Here is a 12,585-nt window from a genome sequence, read left to right as displayed (position 1 = left end):
CAAAATAATGAAAATCCTAGAAAATATAGAAAATAAAATCCTAGAAAATACACACTGGAAATCCTAAAAACAGGTCAAAGCTATGACAAAAAAAAGTTTACATTTTACTATCTTCCCTCTCATTGTAAAATGACTTTTCTCTACTATCACCAAAAACAAAAACAAAGTTCAGTTTTTACAAAAACTCACCAAAAATGTTGGTCTTTACAGTAAGCGCAAGATGAGTGTTGTTCCTCAGAATTTCAAGGGCTTTCACAAATGTAATATTCTCAAAGTTTTGTCCATTTACTTCCATTATCTTAAAACAAATGTATTTGAAAAATACAAAATTAAGACAGAAACAGTATTAGTTACATCTACAACCTTAAAAGTTTAATAGTAAAAAATAAAATGGAACTTAAATAAAATACACTCATATGTAACCAATGATTATCTCTGTGAGAAGTTAGGTTGCTGTTTGTTTTTGTTTTATTGTTATATTCCCCATATTTTCTACTATAAATATATTAAATTTTTTTTTTAATTTATTGGAACCAGAAGATGAAGTAATAGTTACATAACAGGACACCCACAAGGCCAACTATGGTTCAAGTCCCGGATCTGGCGGCTTGAAACTCATACTGGGCACGTGTGTGTGTATGCCCCAAATCTCCAGATTGAAGGATAGCCATCCCCCTTGGGGGGTGATTTCTCACTTTCTGTCTCTCTGGCAAGTGCACATGATCTATAGCAAAAATCTCTCTTAAAAATTATTATTATTACTACTTTTATTTAAATTTACAACAGGGCAAGTGCCCTCAACAGAGAGAGTGAGAGAAAACAAGCTACCACATCTGAGACTTGAATCATGGTTGGCTATGCAGAAATCCAGTGCCTTAACCACCACACCACCTGATGGACCCTATAAACATATTTTTAAAAAGTTCATTCCAGGGCCGGCTCTATGGCCTGGTGGTTAAGGCAGCGGGATCCCACATGGACAACCCGTGGTTCTAGCCCTGGCCCCAGTGGTTTGAGACACACTGGGCACAGATGTGTGTGTATTGCCTAACTAAAATCCCAAAAGAGGATCAAGATAGAGAAGGTATTGTGGTATGGCCATCTTCCGTGGAGATGTGTTTTCTCCTTTCTGTCAGGCCCATACACCCTGTAGCACATACATTCATAAATAAATAAAAGTGCATCTCCTCTTGGATATTAAAGAAATCAGAAAAGCATGCAGGATGGTTTCTATATGAAGGAAACATTCTAATCATGTTAGATTAGCTCATAAAAACTATTACTTGTGTATGTATACACAAATTTTAGTAAAAAAAATCCTAATGTAAATTTATTACATTTCAGAGAGATACTTAATTGAAAAGAAGTACTGTAAATATATTTACTATCAATTCCCACTACTGATTGAATTAGATAGCCAAACAGAAAGAAAGAAAATTGAGATGGGTTCTTGTTCCATGTAACCACTGCGAATCTTTCACAGGAGGGCTGCCCAAATTTGGCTGTACCTCAGAATTAAGAAACTTATTCAGGGGCCAACAGATGGTATGGTGGTTAAAGCACTGGACTCTTACAAAGCTAATCATGGTTTGAGTCCCAGATCTGGCAGCCTGAAAATCGTATCGGGTGCATAAACATGTGTACCCAAAATCCCAGCAGGAGAGTGAAGAAGGGAATATGCAGTAAGCCAGTCCCTCCACAGGGTAATTTCTAACTTCCCCTCACTATCTCTCTAGTGGGTGCACGTACCCTATGGCAAAAAAGTAAACAAAAAAAGGCTTATTTAGAAAAGTACTTGATCCCAGGGCCAGAAGGTTGTACAGTGTGAAGCACTGAATTCTCACACGGTTGATCACGGTTAGCATTCCAGGTCCAGCGGCCTCCAAGTCCCAGGCCTGTGTGTATGCGTGCCCAAAAGCCAAAGAGAAGAATGGAAAAGAAGAAACTGTGGTGTGGTTATCCCCTGGAGGCTAATTTCTCACATTCACTTTGTCTTTCTCTCTCTCTCTCTGTCTCTGTCTCTGACAGGTACATGTGGCCTATAGCAAAAAATCTCTTTAAAAAAAAAAAGAGAGAGAAAAAGTATCTCAGGGAAAAGGATAAAGGCATAAACATAATGTATAAAAAATAGGCAGCATATAAAACAAATCAAGGGGCACTAGCAGGTGGCATGGTGGTTAAGGGGCTGGACACTCCCACATAGCTAACCATGATTCGAGTCCCAGACTTGGTGGCTTGCTTTCTCCTTTTCCCTGTCTTTCTCTCTCTGTCTTTCTTTGGTCAAATTAAAATAAATGAATGAATGAATAAGTAAATAATTTAAAAAAAAAAAAAGAAAAAGGAAAAGAAAAGAAAACAGATCTAGGGAATCCATTTCAAAAAGAATTCCAAAAGGATAAGAGTTAAAATAGTGGGAAAGAAAGAAACAGAGAAAGATTCTACATTAGTAAAAGTCCCAGAGTTGAAAAAAAGACTTGTGTCTACATAGTAACTAAAATGGCACATCTAGTACCACACAAAGATAACAAAAAGATACACTTTTTAATAACTCAGTGGAATTTTTGTTCAAGGGTAGAAATTAAGGAATTTTGTATAAATATCACGGTGGCAGAAAAAGTGGCTACAAAAAAATAAAGGTTGGTATGAACATCTCTTGGGCAATGCTAAGATAATGTGAGACTTTTCTGTGATCTCAACATTCAGGGGAAAACTTAGGGTTAACCAAATAAAAGGATCTTCAGAAAGGTAAATATACATAAAACTATAGTACCACAGTACCATTTTGGTAAAAAAAAATTAGAAGAGGTACTGAAGTGTAAAATGAATCAAAGCGACATCTATAGTTAGATGAAAAGAAGGTGGTCAGTGAAATAAGCAAAGCAGGTATAAATGTTTCAATGATTAAAATTGAAGATGATTATTACTACTTTATTTCAGAATTTTTAAATCCCTTACACTATTGCCAGTTTGAGCCAGATAAATCTCTTGTTCACAGGGGCTATTCTGGGCATCATGAGCTGTTTAACAGCATCTACGGCCTCTAACCACTGCATGCCAACAGTAATACACACAATGTAAAGTCAAGATTCCATTGGTGGCAAAATCATTCACTGTTCTAAAGTGTAAAACCTTTTATTACGTGATGCCCTTATAAATTTAAAAATAATACTATGGCTCAGTTAAAAGCAAAATAAAGCTGGACCAGCAAATGGTACAATGGTCATGTTGCTGGACTCCAATGTAGTCAACTGTGGTTCAAGTCCCGAACCTGGCAGCTTAAAACTCATGCCAGGCACATGTGTGTGCATGTCCAAGATCCCAAGAGGAGAATGGAGAAGGGATTGTGATGTGCCATCACCCTTGGGGGGTGACTTCTTGCTTTCTCTCTCTCTGTCTGGCGAGTGCACACACCCCATAGCAAAAATCTCTCTCAAACAAAAACAAAAACAATCAAGTAAAATAAAGCCACATTTTAAATTAATGAACAAAGTTTTTAATGACAGGAAGGTTCCCAAGTGATGGTGATGATTAAATTTGAAAAAACACTTTTTGGTGTGCATGAGAATTATCTAGATAATTCTGTTGAATATACAGATTCTCACTGCTTGAGAGTATGACTGATAGGATTGAGGTAAGCCTGGGAATTGCATTTTTGATGTAACAATGTCAGGAAACCACATTTTGAAACAGGCTGCTCTATAGTTACCTAATGCCTATGTGAAAAGAATAAACCACCACCAAATTCCTCCCACTGTTTCTGTTCGTCTATTCTCTGGCACACTCTACTTATGGAGGTAGTTGTTACCATATGAACATTATTTAAGCTGCTATCACCACTTAATAGTCATCTCTAGCCATTTATATTTCAGAGTGCAATAAGGTAGAAATGCCCCCTCTTTCAAAACTTTCTGGAGTATTCAGAAGTTGCCAGCTAACATGGTTTCCTAATCCTTAGGAGAAGGGCAGACCCAATTTGAAGGAGGTCATGCTGACAGGGCCTAGCAGACTAGCCTATGTCTGGTTATACTGTATCAAATTTTCCATAAAAAGTAGTTAAGTACATGACAAATATATTCTTAAAATAAACGGTCTGTTATTTATTTATTTATTTGTTTATTTATTTATTTTTTGGAGAGGTTTTTGCTATAGGGCACATGTGCATACCAGAGAGACAGAGAGACAGAAAGCAAGAAATCAGCCCAGGGGTGATGGACATGCTGCAATCCCTTCTCTTCCACTCTCCTCTTGGGATCTTGGGCACACACACACATGCGCCTGGCGTGAGTTTAAGCTGCCAGGTCTAGGACTTGAACCGCAATCAACTACATGGGAGTCCAGCAATGTAGCCATTATGCTATCTGCTGGTCCCCATAAGTGGTCTTTTAAAAAACTCTTAAGAGGCTCAGAAAAATATTTTCTTAATTTGATCATGCTTATTCAGAGAAATATCAGGTAAGAACAAAAGTAGCATTCATACTACTAATACGAAAATGTTACACTAAGTGGTTGGCTGTTTGTTACCTGATCACCACGTTTCAGTCCTGCATCAGCAGCTTTGCTACCAGGTTCTACTCCTTCAACAAAAATACCAAATCCTTTTTCACTTCCTCCATTAAGGCTGAAACGCAGAGGAGACTCACGGGCGGCTTTTTGCAGCACAACCTGCCTCCATTTAGCCTTTGCAGCACAGGCAATATTCAATAACCGGAGATGACCGTTCATTTTCTGTAAAGTAGAAAAGGGTGAAATATGTATGAATGTGTCTATTCCTATAGGCTTAAAAAAACCACCTAAATCATTAGGATCAGAATTACAAAGACGAAGCATATAAAACAATTAAGTCAGAGAAGATAAAGTGGAAGGAGGTGGCACTTCCACCCCAGAGCACTCTCAAGAATAAGACTTCTTCATATGAATTTTAAACACCTTACATAATCAGTTTAGAAAAGATTTTAAACTGATGTCTCATGTCACAGGGATGACAAAACATTACATCTCTTCCTAATATACCCACTACTCCTCTCCTGCTTATCTCCTGGGTGTTACATAAAACCAGAATCCTTTTAAACTTCTTATTCAAAACCCTGAAGGTCTTGAATAATTTTTCCAAATACTGTCTAATGTTCAAAGAAATAGTCAAATCTCCACCTCGCCCAGGAAAGACTTCTTACATTATTTTAGCTCTTTCTAAACTCGGTAATATCCTAATTCTAGGTTCTAACACCAGTTTAATATTCAATTATGCTCAAATAGTATAATAGGTGTAAATCTCATGTCCAAATGAAGCAGCTTTTTTTTTTTATTTCCAGCACAGAGACCAAGTGTTATACTTCTCCTGATCTTATATAACACCATGGAGTATAAAAAAAGGATTAATTAAATACCTGATGACTGACTGCTGGAAAAAAAATCCTGACGATGTAAGGCAGTTTCTATATTCCAATGTCTCTTGAATAGCTGCAAAATTACCATCACAAGAACCAAATGATGATGGTCAACCTTTATGGCCCTTTAATGAAGCTTCTCAATCCCACTCTCCATAGAGCAGATGCGCTGAGAAGTCTTTATGAACCAAGGGGTAAAGAAAGGGACCATGCCTGTCAATTTCCCCATCTTTGTTCAACTCGATCCATTTATACTCTGAGTACTACGATTCTTGAGCATTTGTACTGTGCCAGGTTTTGATTTCAGAATGTTATGATCATCAGTTCATTATTTTCCTCTTAACAATCTGAATACACGAGGGAATACCATCTTTACAAATAAGACAACTGAGATGTAAAAGATTAGGGGACTTGTTCAAGTCACAGATCTAGCAAATGGTGAAGCTCTGGTATCTTAACTCAGGCAATGTGACTCCCTTAAACCACTACGCTGCATTACTATTTCCTGAAATTTCAAGTTCCTTGGAGTAGACAACCTAGCTGCAGCTCAGTTTTACATCTAATAGCATCGAACGATTTATGAATAATTACTGTGGAAGTTAAGAGGATACTGAGGGAATTATCTTAAGTACCGTGTATTTAGAAAAGGTAAAATTACATGCACAAGGGAGACCTAGAAAGTCTTAATGTAGATTTGATATATAAGATACACACTCAAGGTTAGAGTTTCAACTAGCAGAATTGGGAGAAGAGAATTCCCACATGGTCTGAAACCCAGAACTGGCAAAGACTATAAAATAGTCTGGTTAGGCTATAATCTGGGGTGCACAGGAGAAAAGCTGAAAAGGTAAATGAGGGACCTGAATACGTGGGTGAGGAATTACTTTGCTGGAAAATATATATTACTGGCAAAAAGTAGTATTCATCACATTTGTGGTTTACAAACAATCTTTTGGTTCCACAGATCTCTTAGAAGAGACACTAGAACTAAGACCAGTGAGCAGGCTACTAAAACATATCAATCATAATGAAATAATGACGCTGTATCCTGGTGGGTGAGAAAGAGATGGCTGAGAAAAAGGCCATAAGAAAGTTTGTGTATACCCAATCAGTGACCAAAGTGGCTTTAGCAGCTAAGCTGACAACTTGGCCAGGAAAAAGAGAAGACCCACACATAACACCAGTGTTTATAAGCATGAGTAACTAGAAGATAATGTCATTAGTCTCAAACAGAAATGGAAGAATCAAGAAGAAGCATAGTTTTTGTTTAAGCTGGGTTAGCAGAGGATGAACAGAAGTCTAGAATGAACCTTTATGATACAGGAGGTGAAAGCTATTAGTGCTCTGGGATGGCGTTCTGGAGAGGGGGAAGAGACCCTAAACTTTGAAGAGGATCAATTTTTTTGAGCCTTACTGTATCTTCCAGATTTTTTTCAAATTCCTCTAGAAATTGAGTCATAGCTGGATCACCTTCGAAATCATTAAAATGATTATTTACCCATAATAATATAATCCGTGTCACCTGTGGAAACAGAGAAGCGGTGGTAAATGGTTATGAGAGGCATTTCTACTACAAAAGTAGATTCCAAAAGCATGTCTCTACATCCAAGGGGGAACTGAGCTTTATGGCTAATAAGCTTCTTGTCTCCTCTCACATACACAAAAACTTCATTTTAATAGAAAGATATGGTTTAGTTTGAGCTTTTGTTTCCTTGGGTACACTGTCTTAAAATGTGAACTTCATATCATAAACATGGGCAATCTATCAATCAAAAACCTCTATCAAGGCTGGCCCACGGCCTAGTGGCTAAGGGAGTCAGATCCCACATGGCTGACCACAGTTCAAGTCCTAGCATAAGTAGCTTGAAAAACACTGGACATGTGTGCCTGTGTTCCCCAAATCCCAACAGGACGGAGAAATGGAGAAGGGACTATAGTATAACCATGACCCACTGGGAGTTGCTTTTTTCTTCTCTGTCTCTGGTGAGTATACATGCCCTCTGACAATTAAGAAAAAATGTTATTGGGACCAGCAGATGGTGTGGTGGTTAAGGTGCTGGACACTCCTCCCACATGGCAGATCACGGTTCAAGTCCTGGACCTGGTGGTGGCTTGCTCTCCCACTTTCTCTCCCTCTCTCTGTCTCTCTCTAGTCAAACTAAAATAAATGAATAAATAAAATTTTTTTTAAAAAAGAAAAAATGTTATCAAAACTGTTTCTATGGCACAGAACAGAGGTCCCTAACCCAGGTCACAGATCATCCCGGTCTGCATCCCACCAGTCACCATGCAGTGGGGAGTGGGTGGCAGCCTATGAGGCTTCATCTGTGTTTGTAGCCACTCCCTATCGCTTCCATTGCTGCCTGGGTTCTGCCTCCTATCAGGGCAGTGGCAGTATTAGATTTTCATGGGAGTGCAAATCCTATTGTTGTATGATTGTTTCATTGAATACCATAATGTGGTAGTGGTGGAAATGGGGTGCACCATGGATGTGGTGCACTTGGGTTACCCCAGGAATGACCCCCCCCCAACTGTCAGTGGAGGGATTGTCTTCCATGAGGCCAGTCCCTCGTGCTGGAAAGGATAAAGGACTGCTGGCATAGAACATGTTTAACCAAAATTGTAATGAAAACAAACCTGAAGTATTCATTATAAACACTGAATTTTCACAGGGATAAAATGATTTGTTTACTCTGCTCCATGAATTAACATAAAAGCTAAAAATTGACAAACTGAAGTTTATTTAAATAATGTGCTTAACTAAAAATGTAAGTAATGTGAGTCACATCTTTTTTTTTTTTTTCCTTCTAAACTTAAAAAAAAAAAAATCCCAGAGGGCCTATGTGATCACCAGAGAGAGATGGAAAGGGAAAGTGATAAAGTAATTAATCCCCTCATGGTGTGCAGTCATGCTACAATCCCTTCTCTTCCATTTCTCCCTCCCTTCAGGAATTTGGGCATGCATGCACAAGTGTCTGCCATGTTTCTCAAGCCATCGAGTTTGGGAATCAAACTGCACAACTGGCCATGTGAGATTCAGCCACCTTAACCATGGTGCCATAGGTTGGCCTGAGTCATATTTTTAAAAACGATGATAAAATGCACATAACATTCACTATCTTAACCTCTGTATTTAAGATTTTTATTTTTTTGCCACAGGGTGGGTGCACTCATCAGAGACAGAGAAAAACAGAGAGAGGGAAAGTGAGAAATCACCCCTCAGGGAGATGGCCACGCCACGATCCCTTCTCCTCTACTTTGTTATTAGGGTTTGGGGCACACAAGCACATGCACTTGGCATATTTTTCAGGCAACCGGGTTGAGACTCGAACTGCGGTTGGCCATGTGGGACTTTACATGAACTTAATCCCATACCACCTGCTGGCCCCACCTTAACCATTTTATAGTGCATACTTCTGTGGTATTTACTACATTCATGATGTTATCCCACCATCACTATCTAGTTCAGGAATATTTTCATCACAACAAAAGAAAATCTCACACCATTAACTAGTCAGTTTCCATTCTGCCCTCTTGACAGCCATAAAACTGCTTTTCTGTCTCTGTTTATTTGCCTATTCTAGATATTTTACATAAACAAAACCATGCAATATATAGTCTTTTGCATCTGGCTTCTCTTTCAGTATAATGTTTTCAAGGTTCAACCATGTTTTAATATGTATTAGAACTTCATTCCTGTTACAGCTGAATAATATTTTATTGTATGGCTATACCACATTTCATTAATCCACGACAGATATTTGGGCTGCTTCAACCTTTTGACTACTGTCAATACTGCTGTTATGAATATTTAGGTATTATTTATGTATACATTTTTGCTTGCATGCCTGTTTTCAGCTTTTGGATCTATACCTAGGAGTAGAATTGCTGGGTTATATGGAAACTTTGAGCTTCGGATGAATTACCCAATATTTTTTCACAGAAGTTAGCTATACCATTTCATGTTCTCATCATGTACAGATGTCCAATTTATCAATATCCCCGACAATGTTTCTTTTCTTTTTTTTTCTTTAAAGTCATTCCTGTGGGTATGCAGTATTTCATTCTGGTTTTATTTGCATCTCCCTATGGCTAATGGCATTGAACATCCTTTTTCATGTGCTTGTTGGCCATTTATATATCTTTATATATCTTCTTTGGGGCTGGTTCCATAGTCCAGTGATAAAGCACTGAACATATGGAGCTTCAGCCCATGTGCCTGACTATGATTCAAATCCTGGTCTAGTGTACTGAAAAATTAACTCTTAAGCACATGTGTGTGCATGTGCATGTGCACGCGCACTCAGAATCCTGACAGGATGGAGAAATGGAGGAAAATGAATTGTGTATGACTATGCCCACGAGGGGGGAGGTTCATTCTCTTTTTCTCCTCATGGCTAAGGTATATGTCCTCTGCTAAGAAAAGAAATTTTTTAGGGACCAGCAGTTAGCGTAATGGCTATGTCGCTGGACTCCCAGGTAGTCAACCGCGGTTCACGTCCTGGACCCGGGGGCTTAAAACTCACGCCGGGCACATGTGCGTGAGTGCTCAAGATCCCAAGAGGAGAATGGAGGAGACAGGATTGCGGCGTGGCCATCCCCCCTGGAGGGTGATTTCTCACTTTCTGTCTCTCTGTCTCTGTCTGTCTGGTGAGCACACGCGCCCTATAGCAAAAACCTCTCAAAAAAAAAATTTTTTTTTTAGAAATATCTAGTTAATCTTTAGTCTATTTAAAAACTGTGTGGGGGGACCATCAGTTAGCATAATGGCTACGTTGCTGGACTCCCACGTAGTCGACTGCGGTTCGAGTCCCGGGCCCGGTGGCTTAAACTCACGCTGGGCGCGTGTATGTACGTGCCCAAGATCCCGAGAGGAGAATGGAGGAGAAGGGACTGTGACGTGGCCATCCCCCTGGGGGGTGATTTCCTGCTTTCTGTCTCTCTGTCTCTCTCTGTTTTGTCTGGCGAGCCCACGTGCCCTATAGCAAAAACCTCTCCAAAAAAAAAAAAAAAAAAAAAAACAGAGTGTAGCATAATGGTTACGTCACTGGACTCCCATGTACTTGACCGTAGTTTGAGTCCCAGACCCAGTGACTTAAAACTCACACCAGGCACACGTGTGTGTGTGTGTGTGTGTGTGCTGAAGATCTTGAGAGGAGAATGGAGAAGAGATTGCAGTGTGGCCATCCCCTTTGCAGGGGTGATTTCTTGTGCTCTCTCTCCCAGCAAGTGCACATGACCTATAACAAATATGTCTCTCAAAACAAAAACAAACAAACAAAAAACCATACAAAAAACTGTATTGCTTACCATTAGACAGCTGAATCGTAAGAGTTCTTTATTTATTGTGGATACTAATAAATACTTAGCAAATATATGATCTGTAAATCTACTTTCCCATTCTGCGTGTTGCCTTGTCTTCTTGTTATTGTCCCTTTGATGAAGAAAAAGTATGAATTTTGGTGAAGTCCAATTAATTTGGACTGCTTGTGTTTTGGTATCCAAGAATCCACTGCCAAGTCAAAGATCATTATGGTTCATCCCTATCTTTTTTTCTGAGACTACTATAGTTTTAGTTCTTATATTTAGGTCTTTAAAACATTTTGAGAAAATATTTGTATATGGTGCAAAGTTAAGAGTTTATATATGGTTACTAGTTCAAATCCATTCTTTTACCTGTACATATCAGTTATCCTAAATCATATTTTTGTTCAATGTCTAAGCATATCTTTATTTTCTCAGCAACCAAACTAACTACATGTAATTCCAAACACCAGGAGAGGAGGGGAAGGCAAGTATATAGTTTTAGAAATGTTGGTCTCCTAAATAATAGAATTCCACAGTCTACTTATATGTAATTTATTTCCTTTAAAATATAACTTATAATCCTACCTTTTATCTTCTTAAAACAACTTATTTCCCACCAATATGCTGAGATATTACTAATTTTTCCATCAAATGGATAAACATACCCCATGAAATAAGGTAAGGCAATCTACTTAAAATAGGAAACAATTTTTAATGTATAAAAATACTCAAAGGTAGATATAAATATGTCACAAGAGAGATAAATTAGAGTGTGCAGCTCAGGAAAATCAACAAATTTCTATTTGAGGCTTAAAAATAATCTAAGCCCCCTTGGAAAAAAAATTGGTAAATAGCCTTTATAAATTATTAATTAACTCTTAAATGTTTTATAGATGCTGAGAAAAACAAAATATTTTGGCAAAATTCTAAAATACTGTGATCACGTTTCTAGAATTTATAGCTATATCATAGCCTTATTTCAACATTTAAAAAAAATTATTTATTTTAATTTAATTTATTATTATGATCAATTTGACCATGGCAGGAGGGGGGTAAGAAAGCAAGCCATCAGGTCCAGGACTTGAACCATAATTGGCCATGTGGAAGTCCAGTGCCTCAACCACCATGCCACCTACCAGCCCCCTTATTTCAGTTTTTACCTTTTAAGGTTCATGTTTACCTTTAACGTGATATGCTACACCATAACTAAGGAGAGATATTTCTATACTAACTAATATCTTCATGGAACTAAATCTTATTATCAAAATGAAACAACCTACCAATGCAAAAGATTTCATGACTAAAACTTAAAAGCAAAAGGCATTTTCCCACTCTTTATATTTAAAAAACCAACCTTATCCCTTAAGCTGTCGATCTTAAACCATTCCAACAATTTGATCCCAACATCTAAAGGACTTTCAAGAAATGTCCTGTAAGTTAATAGGAAATCTTCTATATAAGTTGGGTCCACAATAGAATGCTCTTCTATTAAATGCATGATGAGGCGCTCAGGTGTTGCCTAGAAATCCAAGGACAGAAAGAATGAAAAAAATAACAAAACGGCACAGCAATCAAATAACTCCTATTGGTTACTCTGTTTTATAGCTACTCCATCAGATGTGTACTCAAAGTAGAGTTTCGCCTTTAAACCTTTAGCACTGGTAAAGGCTACAGCCAACTAGCATTCAGAGGTTTAGTGAAAGAAAGGGCAGAGGAATAAACACCCGAGAGCATTTACTCTACTGTAGCTGTTTTCACTGGCATTTCACTATAGGAGGGCCTTTGAACTTCACTGACTGACACTTTGTACAAGCTGTTATTATCACTTCTGCTACAGTATGACATGGTCTCCAGGCAACAGAAGAAAGGGGTGTTAAACTTAAAAAAAAAAAAG

General features: G+C 38.2%; 1 protein-coding gene across 7 annotated transcripts in view; it reads right to left on the bottom strand.

The window, feature by feature from the left end:
* The window catches only part of RAPGEF6 (Rap guanine nucleotide exchange factor 6), a 263,794-nt gene that overhangs the window by 91,483 nt on the left and 159,726 nt on the right, over positions 1-12,585 (bottom strand). For all 7 annotated transcript variants that reach the window (XM_006166893.3, XM_006166895.3, XM_006166894.3 and 4 more), the window contains 4 exons: positions 12,046-12,210; positions 6,799-6,906; positions 4,522-4,725; positions 190-298 (listed from right to left, as the gene is read on the bottom strand). In XM_006166893.3, coding sequence (XP_006166955.1) covers positions 190-298; positions 4,522-4,725; positions 6,799-6,906; positions 12,046-12,210 — 586 coding nt within the window. The remainder of the gene's footprint in view (positions 1-189; positions 299-4,521; positions 4,726-6,798; positions 6,907-12,045; positions 12,211-12,585) is intronic.

This window comes from Tupaia chinensis, unplaced genomic scaffold (assembly GCF_000334495.1).
Source record: "Tupaia chinensis unplaced genomic scaffold, TupChi_1.0 Scaffold144346_1, whole genome shotgun sequence".
Lineage (NCBI taxonomy): Eukaryota > Metazoa > Chordata > Mammalia > Scandentia > Tupaiidae > Tupaia > Tupaia belangeri.
The sequence above is the reverse complement of the archived record's forward strand: the minus strand, read 5'-3'. Positions and strand labels throughout refer to the sequence as shown.